This window comes from Cajanus cajan, chromosome 6, assembly GCF_000230855.2.
Source record: "Cajanus cajan strain Asha chromosome 6, NIPB_CcT2T_4, whole genome shotgun sequence".
NCBI lineage: Eukaryota > Viridiplantae > Streptophyta > Magnoliopsida > Fabales > Fabaceae > Cajanus > Cajanus cajan.
The window spans coordinates 57,309,783-57,331,537 of record NC_138522.1 but is presented as its reverse complement, the minus strand read 5'-3'; the positions used below and the strand labels follow the sequence as shown (position 1 = coordinate 57,331,537).

Sequence of the window (21,755 nt, the reverse complement as noted above, 5' to 3'; positions counted from 1 at the left end):
TTGGAGGTCAATTAAACAAAATTGTATGATGATGGATGTGGACATTTACTCTTTCGTAAAGTTGAAGCAAACAAAGCTAATAGGACCCCCCTCCCTGTTACTTTGAGATCAGACTGACAATTTACACCTGCATAGAAAAGCCCACAAAACATACTCCTCCTCTTTTGAATCATCATTCTTAATTTGTTCAAATAACATACATAGAGCAGGTGGAGCCCTCAAATTACGAAGTACCAACAAATTTATTTATTTTTGGGTGCTTTGTTTCTTGTAGTAAGATATACATATATCAGCATTGATTCTTTATGAAACTGTTCGTGGGCAAATATGAAATATCAAGTTCAACCTTTCTTCGAAATAATAAAAGAGTTCACCTCCCCCATAAGGCCCACTCTTTTCGGGTGTAATTATATATCTTGAAGCTCAACTGATTCACGTTAGCTGATCTGCTTTCTGGGCCGTTAAATATGTTTCGTAAGTGGGTCAGTCCTTGTCATGGGTTTATTTAGATTTCCCCCCCAAGACTTAGCTAGGGATATATTATCTATATCTCAATATATATAAACTAACCTATTTTAGGTGAAAATGGAATTAAACAACTCCACTTAAGGTTGATCCATATAATTAAGACAAGGTTTCTTAAATTTAATCGCACTTATTTATTTCACGTGAGTGAGTAACTTACGTAAACATGTAATATCAATATTGTTTTAAGAGGGTGTAAAAATGTTTGTATAATAATATTTTAGAAAGGTACAACTAAAAGAAATTGAAAATTGTGGTCCCCTCGTGTATATGAGAAAGAAAATGACATTGGACATAACCCTAAATTTGTGAAGGTGAATTAGTGTATGGTAGGTGTGAATTAGTATAACTTAGTTTTATTCTCTTACTTTCTTCTCTCTTCCAAAAGAAAAGAGTATTAATCTGAAAAGTTTATTATTATTATTATTATTATTATTATTATTATTATTATTATTATTATTATTATTATTATTAAGAAAAAATACAGTACGTCCTCGATTGAAAAATAAAATAGGTGGATAATTATTATTAATTGATTAGGTAGTTACTTTTTTATGCATTTTTTTCTTATTTTATTCTTAAAAGATATATTAGTGAAAAATATTGAAATATAATAGAGAAATATAAATGTCTTAATAAAATTGCACATCAAAGAAAAGTATCAATTTATATATGAATATAAATTATTATTGTATAATTTCAAAATCATTGTTATCACCACCATTATTAACATTATCACCATCTCACCACTGCTATTGTTATCATTACTACCATAGTTATTGTCACCATTTATAATTATTATCGTTATTTTTTACTACCAATGTCATTATCTCCACTGTTATCACTACCTTTATAAAAAAAATTACATTATTATTTATAAGAAAAATTATATGTAATAAGAAAATTTTTAATAATAGTAAAATGGTGGAATCAACAAGTTATTAGTATGATTGGATGGGACAACCATTATAAATGATCAATTAAATTCTTAACAAAAATTAGTCATCATAATCAATATTTTATGTCAATGTTTATTTAAAAGTTAAAGAGAGAAAATTAATTATCCTACCTCTTCTTCCTTATTATTTCATTTTTACTTTTTAAAAATACAGTAAATATTCTATAAATAAAAAAATGCCCAATTTAATTTTTATAAGATACTAATTGAACACAATTCCTATTTATTAGACATGTTATAAAAAATTTAAGCAACCAAATTATGCCATAGTAATTATATATAAATATTTATATTTTATGTAAATAAAATAAAAGAAAAAATTAAATTTTTTTAGTTTTACATGTGATATATATAAAGGAAGTTAATTCACGTGATTGTAAATTTTGCTTAAAATAAGGATAGAATTAAAAAGGTAAAAAAAAAGTGAGATTTAGAAAACGGAAGAAAATGTTTTATAAACACCGATTACAAGATAAAACATCCTACTAACATCCTTCAAAACTTATTTTTTTATTCTTTAATAAATTAAAATAAAATATTTGTGTGACTAAAAAAATAGTCATGTGGATGCATGTCTTAAGCGTGTATCTAAACAATTGGTGTGAGAAAAAAAAAATGGAACCAAAAGCTATAATATATATATATATATATATATATATATATATATATATATATATATATATATGTTAGGCATACTCGAAAATCATGTGACTCGAAAAGATTGATAGCGCTGCCTGAGAAGTAAAATCAACATATGATGAAATTATGGGACTCGAAAAAACAAGTGTTGCTCGAAAATAGTTGAAAAGTTGAGACTGTCAGAACATGGAGGTTAAGCCAAAACGGTTACTAAAAAATCAATCGAGAAAACAAGGAACGTGGGAAGAGCGGTTAAAGGAAGTTGAGTCAAGACCACGTAGCAAAGATAGTGGATAGCGGTTGAGTCAAAAGCGTACATATACAGAATCAACCGCCCTTGATTGCTCTATAAATACAAGGAGTACGGACCTTTACTAGGGTCGAAAAACTCATACTAGAATTGGACTCTGAAGCACTCTCTGCCTACACATACATATGGCTTTCGTGCACAAGATCGTTTTTGGGTATGACTGACTCTCGGCCACTTTTTTCTCTTTTTAGGAGTAGAAGTAGAATAGTCTTCTTGTTCGTTGTTTAATTACGTAGTGTATTCATGTACTTGGATCAATATGTTCGCATGTGTAACGTAATTTGATCATTGTACGAAATGAACTATGATTTGCATTGCTAACATATATATTGTTCACTCTGTTCATATTATTATTTGTTTGCATGAGCATTGCTTGTTAGTAGTAATAGAAGAACATTTCGAAACAAGTAGTTGCTAAGACTTTTTCATCCTACTCTCCATTCTCGGTAACACGATAACACACAGTAAGGCACCTAAATTGAAATACGTTCGTATGTTAATCTAAATAAAAAAAACCCAGGATTTGATTGTTAATTCCACCGTAAACAATATATATGTATATTTGACATCTAATATTTGTTTGATAAATAAAGTATTTTTTACACTTCTAATAAACACATATTTAAAAGATAAAATTATTTATCAATAATGTCACTCAATATTGATTTTGACATATAATTTTATAAGTTATTTTATTCATGTATTTAATTTCTCAATCTTATAACTTTTTTTTATTGTTCTCTTTTTTATTTCTCATCATATTACATCTATCATTTTTTATGTATTCCTTTTTTATACACAAAGGAGGGTAAAGTCTAAGGAAAACAAAAGTTACAAACGGTGATTATGGGTGAAAGACAATCTCATATTATTCTTCATAAGCAAATTAACTACTCCCAAATGAATTGAATCTAAAAATATGCAATTCAAGTTCCCAATGTAAAGCTCTAGCTAGAGGTAAGAAAATATGCAACATTCCCTCTCGAAGCACATGCGTAAGAGAAAGGTGTCAATCCCTCTTAATACAAAATCCAATGGCGGAGACCATGGTAAGATAGGGGCACTGAAGGATCTACATATAGTATAGTGGGGGCCCCACTATCATTTGATATATATATATATATATATATATATATATATATATATATTTATTAAAATAATATATTTTAAAAAATAAAAATTATATTTTAATAAAATAAATATATATATTTAAATTATCATATGTATAAAATATAAATTTAAAAAAGGTGTTTATTTATTTGATATTTGTTAAAAAAATTAAAAAGTTTAATTATAATATATATATATATATATATATATATATTAATACTCATATATATAATGTAATATATTAACAAAAATCAATTTTTAATAAAATAAAATTTGTAGCATACTTTTTATTTATTGTATACGTTAATTAAAAAAAATTAAAATAAAAAATATTAGAATATTTATGTTCTATTCAAAAAATTTAATATAAAAATATATTTTAAAATAAATTATCATCTAAAAATTTATATTAGACATTAAAAACATGTTTATATCATAAATAAATAAACTTGATTTTTTATAAAATTTAACATATTTATTTTTATATTTTTATTAGTGTTAAATTATTATAAAGTAGATCTTTCGAATTTCATTCCTAATCAAACATTTAAAAAATGTCTATGATAGATAAATAAGTCATATATAAGATAAGAATTTTTTTAAAAAAATTAGATTCAAACCTACTAAATTATAATATAATATAATTTGACCTAATTTATTTTCATCTTTAATTGTAACCGTAGATATAAGAGCTTGTAAAAAATAATTATGATATATTTATATTTTTAAAAGTTATATGCAAAATTTTTAATATTATAAATATATAAATAAATATTACTCCCACTGTCTAAAAATTCTATATCCTTCACGGTGATGATGCCCCTCGCTCCATTAGTTACAAACTGCACGGCCAGTTTGCTATCATTCTCAATCCACAAGAATTGATATCCATGCCTCCAAGCAATTAACTTCCAAGAAGATAGAATCCCCAAAGCTTTGCTATTAACACACTTGATGAGCCAATAATACGAACAAATCCAAGGAGCCACATGTCATCCTCGTTACGAAAAACTCCAACACATCCAACATGATGACCTTCATCAAGAACTGACGCGTCAGAGTTGACCTTGATCTAGGGTCCTTGTGGTGATTGCTAGAAGACTTCCTCCGATCGTGCAACCCAACTATATATGCATGCGATTTGATTGGAACCAGGGCACACGACCGAAAGCATGGTGACTTTGCCACGCTCGTTGCCAAACCTCACGAGATATACCTTGAGGCTGTATGATTTCACCCACAAAAATGATCTTATTCATGTGTTTCCATAACACATGGATACAGGCGATAAAGATGAAAAACCACGACACACCCCTATACTCGAAAACTCTACCAAGATTATCCTGAATCCTCTCTTGCAAGCTATGGGTTTCAAAGAAGAGCTCAGGGATTTGCAAGCCCACTATGTTCCAGATTTAGTTTGCATGTTGGCAGTCCCTAGCCATATATAGGATGATTCCTCATTAAGCAATTTAATCAAATTCATTTGTTGCACAGAAGCCTTAGCAAACAGAAGCTAAGTCATCCGCAAAAAATGACCAATTCCTTGATAATTTAATAGGTTTCCATATGTTGCATATGCAACCTCCTGTTCAATCAAATAGGCAAACCCCTCCTTACAATACACAAACGAAAAGGGTGAAAGTGGGTCACCTTGCCTGATCCCCCTAGATGGGCAAAAGCTTTTTGATGGAGCTCCATCAAACAATACCTGCATGTTAACAGAAGACGTACAAGTCATAATAAGATTACAAAAGTGCACTCCAAATCCCACCTAGCTCCTTTAGTGTATCTAAGAGAAAGCCTCATCGTTGTCAGTCACATGTTTTCTCCAAATCTAAGCCATAAACCCACTCTCTCCCTACTTCTTGTGCATGGAATGAAAAATCTCCTGAGCTATCACAACATTAATTGTTAATCCCATGTCTACCAGGAACGAAACTACATTGGTTGGGTCCAACTAATTAGATCCAGCATAATCAGCTTCATCCTTGTAGCAATAACTTTTTTAATGATTTTATAAACAACATTGCAAAAGCTAATAGAACGAAACTGGTTCATACTAGTAGGAGCATCACACTTTGGAATGAGCACAAGCAACGTACCATTAATTTGTTTCACGAAATCTGGATCAACAAATCTCTATCACTCTTTTTCTTTAACCCATACACCGGAATTTAGGGTGCAAGTTGAGTTTTTTTTTTTAATTGATAAAAAAAATGTCTTGCAAGTGACTTGTGACAGCTGCAGAAGTTGTATGAAATTCTATGTGACGTCGGTCTAGCTTTGCTTGACAATGTCATCCTAGATCGTGTTCCTTTCAAGTATCTTGCTCTACATTAATCTTCATCATCACAAACCTTTATCGGGCTTATATATTATGGTAGGCCATATCCTTACCCTTTCAATCAAAATCACTTTTTTATTTTATAATTAATGTAAAACTAATGTCTGAAATTAATTAATTTAAGTATACATTGTACTTACATCCAATGGTCTAAATTAATTTATTTAACTTTAAATTACAACAAAAGAAAATTAATTTAATTAATTTTTTTTTTATGTACAAACACTTAGAATAAAATCCATAATACCTACATGCTTAAGGATCAAAAGGTTAAATTATATTTTTAGTCTTTTATTTTATTTATTAAATTTGTTTTAATTTTTTATCTATTAAAATGTTTATTTTGATTTTAATTTTTTATATTTGAATCAATTAAATACTTTTAAAATAAAAATAATTTTTAATTTTGTAACTAAATTTTAAATCAATTTTTTTACTAGTTTAAGATCCGCAACTTAACAATAAACTCAATTATATAAAAAATTATAAAATTCAATGAGTTTTAATATAATAAAAATCGTATATAAAATATGTAAATAACTCCAAAATAATATGAAATATAGTATTTAAAATTTCAATTGTCTTTTACACTTATTTTTATATAATTTTATTATGTTTTTAATATTTTTTTATTTGAACTTTAGTTGTGTTTAATATATAAATGAATCTAATAAAATGAATTTTAAATATTAAGTCAGTTAAAAAATAATTCAAAATCATATTTCTAAATTAAAAACAATTATTATTTTAAAATAATTAAATTAATCTAAATTTAAGAAATAAAAATTATAATGAATAATGAACATTTTAAAGATAAAAAAAATAAAATACATCTAAACATCATGCTTTGATCACATGAATTGTTTCCCCATGAAAGGCCTTTACTCCCTTTGAACACGAGTTCTTACAAACAAACAGATCTTAAGATGACAGGAGTACATACATACAGAAGGCATGGCTGAACACGTAAAATGAAATACTATACCCACATAAGCCATTAACATATGTATAATATATTTGTATCTAAATGTTTGCAGAAATAAAAGTTTTGAGGAAGAACCAGCGAGACAGTTTCCGCTTAACCTTCTTCTCCGTAATGGTGTCCAAGCTAGGTTTCCACCCCTTCCCCGATAACTGCCTACTCATATACCCTTCCCTCCCTTCCGCCAAAAACTCACAAAAACCCTCCCTCTCTTCTCTCTTCTCCACCTCCTCCTTCCTCTGGAACAACCCTGCAAACCAAGGAAGAAGCCCCGAAGAAGAAACAAAGTACTTGGAATGCAGAGAAGAGTTAACGATCAAGAGAATCCGGCGACTATCTTCGCTGCTCAACCCCACAGGCTTCCCTCGCATCACCGGAACCATCACATACGTTTTCTTCACCTCTAGCTTCTCGTCAGCGGGTAACGGAGACGGTCTTTTTTGGTTCACGGCGGAGTGAAACTCCACCACCACCTGTTGCGGGTGGTCCAGCATGAGCTCCGCCGCCGTTAGTGCATGTGGCTCGTCAAATTCTTGAACCGAGCCATCCCAGTGAACGATTCTCCCCGTGGCGTCTCTAGCTATTTGGTTTCCCATGAGAGGGTGTGTTTGTATGTTCAAGGTTTTATTTGTGGATCAGTTGCCATTCCCACGACGGAGAATGTGAAATGACTTTATATGGAGGTTGGGACAGTGTACGATGATGTTTAATTTGTTAAACCGCTCCAACGTGTGAAGGATATAATGGTGGACTTGGTAGTTTCATTTGGCTGGGTCTTTGTGTTACGTTACAAGTGCATTATTACTTCACATTTTTTTGACTTGGAATTCGCCTGTCTCCCACGTTTATTAGTTTATATCATTAAAAAAAATAGGATCATCTAGAGTTTGATGTATATTAGATTGTGGGATGGCCCTTGCCCCTTGGTGGTGACCCATTCGATTCTTCTTAATTTTGCCTAGTCTATTTACCTAACTCCAATGTATATTCAAGGAACCGTTCAACTGCAATTTCAATTTGTTAATTTATTTGATTCTATTGTATGTGACGCAGTATAGTTTTATTGGGCTTACCTGTCTTTTCCCTTGTATTAATTCCCGAGCGCAATTTCTAATGACGGTCCAATTTGATTAAAGCCAATTTGGGTTGCTTGTCGGTCGTTTAATTTTTACCTCGTGACCTTTTCTTTTGAGTATTAGTAATATATAAATAATTTTAAAAATACACTTTCATCGCATATTATTTTCAAAAAGGTTTTGTGGACACTTCATTAGATGTAGAGATCATATCAAAACAGAAAAGGAAGAGAAAAATAAAAAATAAAAGTGATCAATTTGATTGGTGATATGAGGTGATAAGTGGAAGATAAAGATAAATGGCAAGTCCCTATAATTCGGTGTTTGAACTGTTTAAGTATCTAAAATTCAACACTCTTATATACCCTTTTAACAATTTAAGAGGTAAAACGAGAAAAGGAAAAAATGTCCATGATGATGAAATGGATAAAGATAAAAAGTAAATTATAAAAAGTTTTTAAAATTTTATTTTATGCAGAGTATTATTAGAAATTGGAGAAAGAAACAAAAAGTACATGCGTTCAAGCTAGGATACCCTACGTTGTGGGGTATCATTATTAATTTGATGTACCATAATATGAACGATGTCAATATGACGAATTAATATGCTCATATCGACTTCATGAGAGGTAGCACGCGAATTCTATGCAAAATTCATTGGAAAAGTTTTATTAAGATTTATGATGTAATAATGGATGATAGTAAGATGTATGCAAAATTCATTGGTAAGGTTTTGTTTTAAGATTTATGATGTAATAATCGACAATAATAAGATATAACAAGACATGTCATATATTGAACATTTATGGGTGATTTTGATTATAATAATATACATAAGTGAGAATTCTCATAATACAAATTAATTTAATAAGGATGAATTATAAATTCAAATCCATATTTTTATTTAGAGTTTATCTTAGTCGATTATGTTGTTGTTGGACATATTAAATCACTCATTATTCGATATTTATCGAATTACTTATAAATGTTTAATTTTACAAATTTCATACTTAAAATGTTTAATTCTTGATGTGATAGTCCCACATCAATTAGAGATATGATAAATAAATAGTGTATATAATTGAATAATAATTCTCATTTTACTAGTTAATTTTGTAAATTTGAATTAAACTTATAACTCATTTTTTTAAAATGCATCAAATGTTCAGTCCTCGACGTGAGTTAGTATATTAAGGATCTCACATCAACTATATAAATATATCTATATATATATATATATATGTGTGTGTGTGTGTGTGTGTGTAGAATAATTTTTATCTAATTAGCTAATTTTGTAAGATTGAATTTAATTATTATTCATTTTCTTAATATGATATCAAATGTTGAGTCTTTAACAAGAAATAAAAGACAATTTTGTGAAGTTGAGTTAGACTCAATCGACTTTCTTAAGAGGGTGTTAAGATAATTTTGTATTTAGGTTTCGTTATTCAAACAAAAAGAAATTTTTTTAAAAAATATTTTTTTATTTTTTTATTTGCAAAATTACTTGCTCTTATTTTCATCCGTAAAAGAAAATTGTTGCTCCCTAGTCTCTTCATTCCATAATATAGTTATTTTACATAGGTATAAAAAAAACTAATAAATAGATTAAAAAATTTAATTATTATACAAAATTAATATTTTAATAATAATTTTTTTTTGTTTAAAAATATTATAACATATTAATCACTTTCTAAATAATATTATAAAAGGATATAAATAAAAAAAAGAGATAATTAATATTATTTTAAAAAAATTAATACAACACTTATTTTAAGATTTTTTTTTCTTCTTTAAAAATGACACTTGTTACGAACCGAATAGAGTAAATAGTGCCAAAAATGATCATTTAAGAACGAAAGAGGATAACAAAATCATTTGTAGGATATATAGAGCGTATTTGTACCCGCCCTTCTCTATTAAAATTTCTTTTATTTAGAAAAATAAGAACATTTTGCTTGTTTGCTTAAATTTTCAAAAGAAAAATAATATTTTTAATATTATTTTGAGATTTTTTTAAAGTATATTTCTAAAAAAATTAAAATTATATTACCTTTTTTAAAATAAAAAGTGATTTATATAATTCATAAACTTTTTTCAGCAAAAAAAAAATTCACAAGCTTTCTTTAAATGTATCACCTTTTATACATTTCCTAAAAATTACTTTTTAAAAATCCTAATGGTAACTCATAAACTTCGTTCAACTCTCAAAATGTAGTTTCCTTATATTGCTTGCCATTTAAAAATAAAATACTATAAAATTACGAGGTTTGATTTAGTTAGCAAATTCTGATTGCAATATTGAAATTAAGGGCCAGCTAGCTAGCTAGCTATTTCATTCTAAGGAAATTAAGCACAAAATTAAAGGAATCAATTCTGTTGAAAAGATTGCTTTTTTTAACCTATCCTACTTTCTTATAATACTTGTTATCTTTTGGTCTGTCAGATATCTCTTTCGGGTCTGGGTCCCTTATATATAAGGAGGCCTTGCATTTGTAATATACACTTAACTTGATACTATTGAAATAAAGACTGATCTGCTGCATCTGTGAAAGAACATTCAAGAAAGATGTCAAACACCATCAGGATCGAGAAGTTTAATGGAAAGAACAGTTTCAATCTCTGGCGCATTAAGATGCGAGCTCTACTGAAGGAACAAAGAGTTTAGGGTCCTCTAGTTTCTGTTTCCGCGAAGAAGGAGAACGTTGCTAAATCATAGGAGAGACCATCTTCTGTGAAAAATGAGGATCTTGTAGAACAAGAAGAGAAAGCTCACTCATTGATTTTACTGTCCTTATCAGATGAAGTTCTTTATGAGGTAGTTGATCAAGAAACGGCTAGTGGACTATGGTTAAAGCTAGAAAAGCTTTACATGACAAAGTCAATCTGTAACAAGTTGTTGTTAAAACGAAGACTGTTTGGTCTTCACATGAAAGAAGACACACCTCTACAAGATCATCTGGATGAACTGAATTCAATCTTGATGGAGTTGAGAGACATAGATGTCAAGATTGAAGATGAGGATGCAGCAATGATTCTGTTAGCCTCACTTCCACCCTCATATGAAAGCTTTGTAAATTCTCTTAGTGTCGGGAAGGAATGCATCACGATGGAAGAGGTAAAATCAAGTATGCACTCGAGGGAGCTCCGGTTCAAGGCATCTGCAAACTCTGAGGGGGTAAATGGAGCAGGACTACTTGCTTTTAATTCTACCAAGAATGGTAAGAAGAAGAAAGAACAAGGGAAGAAGAAAATTAAATTCAATCCAAGAGACATCTGCAACTACTGCAAAGAACCGGGTCATTGGAAGAAAGATTGCCCAAAGAAAAGAAATCAGAAATCGGTTGCTGCTGCTACCCAAGAAGACTCCTCATTTGAAAATGAGCTCGTACTGTCCATTGTTGACAATCATCAACATTCTGCAGAACAGTGGGTACTTGACTCGGGTTGTTCTTATCATATGTGTCCTAATAGGAGTTGGTTCTTAACGTATGAGAAGAAATCTAGTGGTGATGTTTTCATGGGAAATGATATGGCATGCAAAATAATTGGTATTGAAACAATTCAGATCGAGATGCATGATGGTGTGATAAGAACTCTTACTGAAGTCAGACATGTACCAGATTTGAAGAAGAATCTAATTTCAGTTGGAGTTCTGGATACAAAAGGTTTCAAAATGCAATGTTGAAGGTGGAGTGATGGAAATCAGCAAGGGCTCAACTGTTGTTATACGAGGTATCAAGAAAGGAAACCTATACATGCTTCAAGGATCAACCAATTTAATCTCAGAATCAGTATCTGTGGCTGATAAACATACACCAGATTTGACACATCTTTGGCATATGCGCCTTGGTCACATGAGTGAGAGAGGAATGATGGTGCTAAGCAAATAGAAGCTGTTGGGAGATCATACAGTAAAAGAACTCAAGTTTTGTGAACACTGTGTTTTTGGGAAACACCACAGGATTAAATTTCCAAAGGCTCAACACACCACCAAGTCCACCTTGGATTATGTTCACTCGGATTGTTGGGGGCCCTCTCGAGTACCTTCACTTGGAGGAGGTAGATATTTTCTCTCTATCATAGATGACTATTCTAGAATGACTTGGATATTCATTATGAAGCACAAAAACCAAGCATTCAAATACTTCAAAGAATGGAAAATTTTGGTTGAAAATCAAACTGGTAAAAGGATAAAAAGGCTCAGAACTGATAACGGTTTGGAGTTTTGTTCTGCTAAGTTTAATGACTATTGCAAGAAAGAAGGGATTGTAAGGCAATATACGGTCAGGAACACTCCTTAGCAGAATGGAGTAGTTGAACGCATGAACAGAACGTTGCTGGAAAAAGCAAGATGTTTGCTGTCCAATGCTGGCTTGACCAAAATTTTTTGGGCTAAGGCTATGAACACAGCATGCTACCTGGTTAATAGATCACCCTCCACTACTATAGGTTGCAAGACACCTACTGAGGTATGGTCCACTAAACCTGCAAACTATTCAATTCTTAGAATTTTTGGTTGTCATGCATACTATCATGTAAATGAAGGGAAGCTTGAACCTAGATCTAGGAAAGGTTTGTTCATGGGTTATGGAGATGGAGTGAAAGGATATAGAATCTAGTCACCTTCTGAAAAGAAGATTATTCTTAGTAGAGATGTTATTTTTGATGAATCCCACATGTTTCACCCGAGATTGGAGTTTTTTGTTACAGGACAAGGAGTTAGAAGATGAAGCATTCGAAAATTCTCAAGAAGAACAAAGCAAAGATAATGATGTTGATAAGCAAGAGGCAACTTTAAGGACTCAATCTGAAATCGAGCCTAGTCAAAGACCTCGAAGGCAATACAAACCCCCTATGAGATATGGTTTTGAAGACATGGTTGTCTATGCTTTACATGTAGCAAAAGAAGTGGACTCACCCGAGCCTACCACCTACAAGGAAGCTCTAAATCATGAAGATTCAGAGAAATGGATCCTTGCCATGGGTGAGGAAATGGAATCACTTCAGAAGAATCAAACCTGGAAGCTTATCAAGCCACCTAAGGGAAGACATGTTGTTGGATGCAAATGGATATTCAAAAGGAAATATGGAATTCCCGGTATTGAAACAGTAAGGTACAAAGCACGTTTAGTTGCTAAAGGGTTCAGCCAAAAGGAAGGTGTGGACTACAACGAAATTTTCTCACCTGTTGTGAGACATACCTCCATAAGAGTTTTGTTGGCCCTTGTAACTTGTTAAGACCTAGAACTTGAGCAATTAGATGTGAAGACAACTTTCTTACATGGAAAGCTAGAAGAAGATATATTAATGAAACAGCCAGAGGGTTTTGTGAGTCAAGGAAAAGAGGACTATGTTTGTCAGCTGCAAAGGTCTCTATATGGGTTAAAGCAGTCACCTAGACAATGATACAAAAGGTTTGACAACTTTATGATCAACAAAGGGTTCAAGAGGAGTCCCTATGACTGCTGCGTTTATCACAACAAGGAGGAGGATGGGTCTATGATATATCTTCTACTCTATGTAGATGATATGCTGATAGCTGCCCGAGACACAAATGCTATACAAAATCTGAAGACTTTCCTAAATGGAGAATTTGATATGAAGGACTTAGGAGCTGCCAAGAAGATCCTAGGGACGGAAATCTACCGTTATTGGACTCAAAAGAAGGTTTTCTTGTCACAAAAGGAATACATACAAAAAATCTTGCTTCGTTTTGGAATGAACAATGCAAAACCCTTAAGCACTCCTTTGTCAACCAAAGAGAGATTATCAGCTATTTTTCAGACTCAATCTCAAACTGACTTGGATTATATGTCACGAGTACCTTATGCAAGTTCTATAGGGAGTCTAATGTATGCCATGGTATGCACAAGACTTGATCTTGCTTATGCAGTCAATGTTGTGAGAAGGTATCTGAATCAACCACAGAAAGAACATTGGAAAGTTGTCAAGAGGATATTCCGGTACTTGAGAGGAACACTTGACATTGGACTCATTTATGGAACCTGCACAAATTGTCACCTGGCTGGATACTCAGATGCAGATTATGCTGCTGATTTGGATGGAAGGAAATCAATCACAGGTTATGCATTCACTCTTGGAAACTGTTTGGTGAGTTGGAAAGCCACATTACAACCTTCTGTTGCTCTATCTACAACAGAAGCAGAGTATATGGCTTTGACAGAAGCTGCAAAAGAGGGGATATGGCTGAAAGGACTAGTAACTGATTTAGGCATTATTCAAGAGTGTCACTAGTACAAAAGACCCTTTTTACGTCGGGTATTTAAAGCCATTTACGTCGGGAAAGCATCAGACGTCATTACAGGAGACGTAAAATTTACGTCGGGGGTCAAACACCGACGTAAATTTACGTCGGACATACCCAGGTCCGACGTAAAAAATCGTAAAAATTTTATAAAAAAAAAAAGAAAAACGAATGCAGCAAAACGGCCCGTACTGCTTGGAGAACGGCCCGTTCTCCTTGCAGAACGGGGCATTCTGCTTGGAGAACGGCCCGTACTGCTTGGAGAACGGGCCGTTCTCCAAGCAGAACGGCCCGTTCTGCTTCCCAGAAATCGCTTTTCTTCTGGGTTTTCCTCCCAGAAATCGCTTTTCTTCCCAGAATCGCTTCTCTTCTCTGTTCTCCTCAGGCTTGGCTTCAGCCACTGGTTGTTCCTACTCAAAATATATAAAGAAACACACATAATAAGTTCAAAATACACATTTAGTCGTATGAACGCAAACTGCTTGTTTTTGTCGTATGAACGGAGACTGAATGATAGAAAAATTATAAGGAAGGAAGGACCGAAGGAGTAGGAGGCGGAGGGATTTACACAACGCGCGGGAGAAAGAATTTTTGAAATCTCCAGCTAGTACGTAAAGCTTGTTTTAAAGGAGAGATGCGGCTTATTTACGTCGGCCCTATAAGGGTCCGACGTAAATTTTAACATCTACGTCGGACACATTGTATAACCGACGTAGATGTTAAAATTTACGTCGGTCCTTTAAAGGTCCGACGTGAAAAAGTCATAAAAATTACGATACATGCCACCGCGTTTTTATTACGTCGAGTATTTGTATTTCCGACGTAAAATGGGTGACGTAATAGCTCTATTTTGCACTAGTGTGTGCTCTGATTTTCTGTGATAGCTTAAGTGCTATATGTCTAGCAAAGGACCAGGTTCATCATGAAAGGACTAAACACATTGATGTGCGGTACCATTTCATTCAAACTGAGAAAAGGATTAAGGTTCAAAAGATTGATTCAAAACATAATCCTGCTGACACGTTTACAAAGCCTGTCCCTAAAAGCAAGTTTATGCACTGCCTGGACTTGCTTAATGTTGACTGCTGGAAATAGCCTTTTTTTGTGGCAGGTGGCAACAGAGTTTATTTCTAAGATCATGAGGATATCTGTTTCAAAAAAGGTTCAAACGCAAGGTGGAGATTTGTTGAAAAGATTGCTTTTTTGAACCTATCCTACTTTCTTATAATACTTGTTATCTTTTGGTCTGTTAGATATCTCTTTCGGGTCTGGGTCCCTTATATATAAGGAGGCCTTGCATTTGTAATATACACTTAACTTGATACTATTGAAATAAAGACTGATCTGCTGCCCCGTGGATGTAGCCCAATTTCGATCAAGGGTGAACCACGTTAATCTCTTGGTGTGATTCTTCCTTTCCCATTTTTCTGTTTTTCTTTTTAATTGGTTTTTGTTTCTGGGTTCTCTATTCTTGCTTGTTTGTTCTTTTACTCTGTACAGTTACAACAAACTCCATGTTTTCTATAATAGTTTTAGACAATAATAACACAAATATATTTTCTTTTTCTAGTGAATATAAAAAATATTTTTTCTATTACTACGATATGTGCAAAATATCCACAATTTATATTAATGACTAATTTCATCCGCTTGTCTCAAATTGAGACCAATGATGATATATTGGAGCCTCCTCTGGATGTTCCATTGCTTTGAGCGGATGTTGCTGGAGACCGGTTTTTTGAGATTTTAGTTTATGGTTGTCTTGTTGCTTGTCGATTTTCTTTTCTTTTGATTTTTTTTTTACATCTTCAACTACCAAAAAATGATATATTGGTACCGAAAAATGTTCGAATACACGTTTTGAATTTTCATTAATATAAATAGATTTTTGTGGTCGTAATTAAGTTTTTAACTTTTTATAATAATTATTTTTAAAAAATCAAAATATATTTATTGATTAGCTGATAATATAAAAAAATACTGAAAAGGCATTACAACTAAATTCTTGAATTTAATTATTTTCAAAAACTTGTTTTCTACAATCTATTTTCAAAACAAAAATCAGCACAGTTTTTACATGTTTTAATTTACTATATCTTCTCCATCATAACAGGAAAATATATACTATTATTAATTGATGGCAACGTATAGCAAATAATGAAATAAATAAATAAATTTGTCTATAGAATCTTAACAGCATGCACACACTCAACCATGAAAATACATATAGTTTTTTATATACGCAGTAGATCCCCATAACTATTAACTACAACTCCAAAGATTTTCAAGTACGAACAATTTTCACCAAACTAATCATTCAATGAGGAATCTCTATGCAATTTGCATATAGGAGAGGACCCGTACTCATTGAATTCTACTAGAAATATCTTGTCAGTTATGATTATTATCAATTGACGTCTGGATATGAATCAAAAAGTAACATAAATGATTTTTGTGATTTTACTGTAATATTGCTATTTCACTGAATTATGTGATGGAAAGATCATAAAATAGGAATTTTCCTTTGTTATTGTTTTTGTTTTCCACTTTTCCCCAATAAAAAAGAAGAGTGGTGGCAGATTATCCAATTCGTTAGGCTTGCAAATCTTCCTAACAATAGAAGCAACTCAACATTCAAGAATGAGGACAAACATTGCAAAGTGACGCTCATAACTGCATAAGACATGTCACATGCCCACAATCACTTCAGTTCTGCTAATATCATTTCACTAATAATTCAAAAATTATAAAGATTTTTTATTTGTTCGGTACTGCGAATTATTTTACTTTCTCTGTAAACTGAACGCACAAAATTAAATAGGAATGAAAAAAACAATTAATTTATTAAATTTTTTTAATACCAATACATTCATTTACAAAAACTAGTAATTTTTTTTATTAAAATAAATATACACGAGGTTAATTTTCAGGCACTATCAATATAAAAAAAATCATGCTATCAATTAATAAAATATATAATAGATATAATTTTTAAAATAATAATTATAAAAATCAACAAACTTATCAATTGAATTATGATTAAATGACCATGTGATAATCATTTTGAAAACCTTCATATATACATGTTAGTGCAAAGTTAAATATTATGAAAAAATAAAATTGAAGACGCAGAGAGAAAATGAAGATCAAAATTGTGGGCCAAATTGGTGGAGAGGTGAGGGGGATTCGGAGATAGGATCCAGAAGGGGATTCCAGCGTGTTTGGAATTGGTTGACCTTTTTAATTGGGAAAACGGTAACCTCGTTTTGTCCGAGCCTTTGACTTGACCTCGAAATGAGTGACGGCGAAACCTTGGGCATTTGATTTCCCTTTGTCTTCTTTGTTTGGGCACTAACACTATGTTTCTCCGCAATGCCCATCTCCATCTTTGAAGCCTTGCAACGAACCCTATTCACCGGCAATAGCAGGTAAACCTTCCCCGCTACAAGCTCTTCATCGGCGAGTAAAGCCGAAACTCGACCTGTTCTGCGGATTTCGTCCACCGGACTGATGACGTGGCCTAATTCTTGGATCATGAGCTCCCCACATTTGGCGGGTAGCTTGATCTCTCGCCTGTTTCCACTCCTGTACAACAACATCGCTGTTTTTCTGCCTTTTCCTTTCTTCTTCAAAATATTCCCCACACTAACATCATTAGAGATGCAAGAACCACAACTCATGTTCCCCATACACTACCCTCCTTTACTCTACTTCAATTTTATTATTAAGATGCTTCCTTTTCTCTGCTCCAAGATGGGCTTCATCTCTTCAAATTTCAATCTCTCTTTATATGGTTCACTCAAATATTGGATTTTCAATTCGCATTTATTAATTATTAAATAACATTAACTATAAAATTAATATTCTGATATTTCAATATACACCTAATTATAATACTTCCTCAACCTATATTAGTATATATAAGTAAAAATGTTTTTTTTTACTAAAAAATAAGTCAATTTCATTAATGATTTTAATCAAAAAAATACTCATAAGACAATAAATGAGGTACTATTTATTATAAGTATGGTTAAAGATATTTTAAAAAATGTAGTATATATTTTACATAAAATCATAAAAATTAATATATGTAATTAAATTTTTTAATCTATGTAAAATAGATTATATATATATATATAAATATAAATAATAGATATTTTACTATCTTGAACTTAATTAATGTGGGCGAGAAAAAAAATATTATGTTAGACTGCAGTCACAATATAGTGAGTGAGTATATAACTCCATAAGTTAGAAATATCCGTATGACAGAAAAAAAAATACTTAATATATATGTTAAGAACAAAACTTGATTAATGTGTAAATGAATGGTTTGAAATAGATTAGATACGTCTCTTATTGAGTGTTTGACAAGGGGGTCTTGCTTTTATTTAACTTGTCTGTAAATTAAAACTATTAAGTAAAAAGTAAATTTTTTGTCATTTTTTTTACAATGTTGCGTGAAGATAATAGATATGCATTACAATTTCTTATTCTCTATATATATACATTCCAAAATATTCTTTAATCAAATTATGTGATGACAGATTTATACGACCCCTGATTATTAGATAAGATTTAAAAAACAAAAAAATTCAAAGTAAGGAAAGAATCTATCAACAGCGAGGTGTTGTGTGTGTGGCCTTGTCATGTGGGAGTGATGCAAATTTTGGCCATTTGAAAACGTGGATCGTTTTAAGGTAAACTGTATCTTAAAAGCTAGATTATTTTGATAATTTATTATATATACAATTCATTATAAAGTTTGTTTGGTTAAATTGACTGAAAAATAAGTTTGAGATGCTTAACATAATTTAAATACACAAAAATCAGTTTTCATATAATATTTTTTTAAAAAAAAATTATAGAACAATCATAAATTTCAAAAATTTCAAAAATAACTTACTTTGCTATTTAATATAAATTTAATTTAGATGAAAACAGCGAAAATAAGGGAAATCGTCTTTCTCAAAGTAGTGTCAAAAACGCGGATCTCTCTTTTTATACTTTTCTCCTATCTTTTTTATCTTTTTCTTTTTAAAATCTTTACAGTTCAATAAGTGGTATATTATCGTGCTTTTATAACTCGAAAAAGTTATTCTATACTCATCAAGTATAAACTTATGCTCTGTTTAAACAATTTTTTCTTATAAAATACTTTTAAGAAAAAGAAATAAGAATAAAAATAAAAGAATCTTATTAAAAATTATAATTAATTTATACATAAACTAAATGATAAAAAGTCTCTGGTATGGTTCTTTATAAAGTATATTTTAATTTATATAACTTATATAGAAAAATTATTTTATTTAAATTTTATATTTTTCTATAAGTGATTATAAAAAAATTATACATATATATATACTCATAATAAGAGATTTGGAAGGGAAAAATAGTGAGATCAATATATAATGTGATATAACGTAGAAAATAAAGTAAACAAGAAAAAATATTATACAAATGAATGAATATTATGATTATTTACGACTCTAAATAATAGACTCAACCATTGTTTTTTAAGAAGTTCCCGAGTTTGTCAGTTAGTGTGAGGTGCGAGCGTGTGACATAATCCTGCTTTCAACTATACTGTCTGAGTCAGATTCCAATTTTGAACGAAAATACCGAATTGTGGCTAAAATTCACAAAGCTCATGTTATGTTATGTTTTGTCTCTCATGTCTCGATAAAGTAACAAAAAGTTTCCTTCGATCGCTATGTTCAAGGTCTCACAAATGGAAACCTAACCATGCGCGTAACCTTTTCATTTGGTTTGTGTGCTTAACAGAATTACAATAACATCGGATTGCCTTTGCTCTCACTGCCAGCTAAAGCAATCAACTGTGAAAGGAATTTGTTTGAAAGAAAAAGGAAATACAAAATTACTACCTATTTCATGGTGTACGGATGCAAAAAAATTTAAATATAAAAATATAAATACGGCAAGTAACATGATAAAAAAAGAAAAAGAGACATATGAAAAAATAGAATAAAAAAAATAGATATATATATATATCATAAAATCAATAAGAAATTGAAATATCAAAATTATAATTCATTAACAATCAACACATTCTATGTTAGCGGTCTCATATAGAATAGAATTCAAAATTTAACATAGTACTTAAGCTATAAGGTTTTTCCGAGAAAAGATCTTCTCAATTAATTTCTTCCATTTTTTTAAAAACTTTATAGGAAAATAAATAAAATAGAGATAATATATACTTTATGGAGAGTAATATTTATTTTCTCAATAGCTCAATAATAGGTGAAATGGAGAGAATTTTTTTTATGGATAACTAAATGTGTTAGTTCAACTTATTTAAGTCCAACTCATTAGTCCACAAAAAACAAATTTAGTTAAGCTAGTCCACCAAATAAAAACAAGTTAAACACATTGGTCTGTTTTGTCTAAAGGTAAAAATTGGTGGATCAATGAATCAATTCGTAAAAAAGAGTTAAAAAATATTTATGTATTTAATTTGAGTATCTTTTTTAAGGTTTTTTTTTATATCTAAAAAATCTATATAAATTAGATAAATGGAAAGAAACTGATTTTGCTGGTAAGAAGAAGAAAAAGAAAAGTCACTATTTCAAAAACACCTCAATTTTATACTGGTAATAAAGTGATTGCTTCTAAATTTTTGACTGCCTAGCTTATTAGATTGACTATACAAGGCTCATCAGATCAACTCATGGAACTTAGACAACCCTAATTATTACACTGACTAATAAAAAATAAAAGTAAATATTTTTACACAAGTGACAATATATAAAGTTTATTTTATCGTAACTTCTGTAGACGGCTTTTTATTAATATTTGTTACAAAGTTGTGATAGAATGACACGTGAATGGCCTTAAACTTGAAGTAACAAACGCAATGTTAAGTTGCTGATTGCAATGCTGTTCTAGTGAGGAGTTCCATGGTTCAATCTCTTGAGCTTTTGTTAGCTTTGTAACATGGTCAGTACTAGTCATCATTATGACATTATATACAGCTTTAATAATATATATATATATATATATATATATATATATATATATATATATATATTTCTTATTAACAGAATTGACTTTTATTACTTGTCATTTGTAAGACTTTTTAGGAGCCGAAATAGCAGTTGAATCTTTGTATAATCATTTACTAAGGGAAGCCTGATTCTGTGTGAAGCTGGACCCACAAGCTAGTATTGTCTCTTCAGGTAGCCCTAAGCCAACTTGCAACTGAACTTCTATACTTAATCGTGATTGTTGAATATTTATTGTCTAATCTGATAAAGCATGCATGCCGAAAGATACACGCAAATTAGGAATATCTATTTTCTAGTTTGTACCCGTATGGACAGTTAATCGTGCTTGTTGCGGTGATTTATTTATTAATTATATAGATAAAACAGACATCACATCACATCACGTAAGTATGTTTTTATTTCGGATATATTTCATTGGAAAATAATCAAAGACAAAGAGTAGCTATTTCAGTATTTCGACTATTTCATAATATAACTGTAGATGAAACAAGCAATTTCCACTTAAAGGGCTC

The 21,755-nt window shown here is 30.9% G+C and overlaps 2 protein-coding genes across 2 annotated transcripts; both read right to left on the bottom strand.

Annotated features, from left to right (window-relative positions):
- Nucleotides 1-6,610: 6,610 nt before the first annotated feature.
- On the bottom strand, nucleotides 6,611-7,661 carry LOC109814726 (multidrug resistance protein ABC transporter family protein). The gene has a single exon (XM_083077748.1). It carries the CDS (start codon nucleotides 7,465-7,467, stop codon nucleotides 6,913-6,915), a length of 555 nt encoding a protein of 184 aa, XP_082933874.1. The 5' UTR covers nucleotides 7,468-7,661; the 3' UTR covers nucleotides 6,611-6,912.
- Nucleotides 7,662-17,218: 9,557 nt separating this feature from the next.
- Nucleotides 17,219-17,960, bottom strand: LOC109814732 (uncharacterized). The gene has a single exon (XM_020379229.3). The coding sequence runs from the start codon at nucleotides 17,902-17,904 to the stop codon at nucleotides 17,362-17,364; it is 543 nt and encodes a 180-aa protein (XP_020234818.1). The 5' UTR covers nucleotides 17,905-17,960; the 3' UTR covers nucleotides 17,219-17,361.
- Between the last annotated feature and the right edge of the window lie 3,795 nt (nucleotides 17,961-21,755).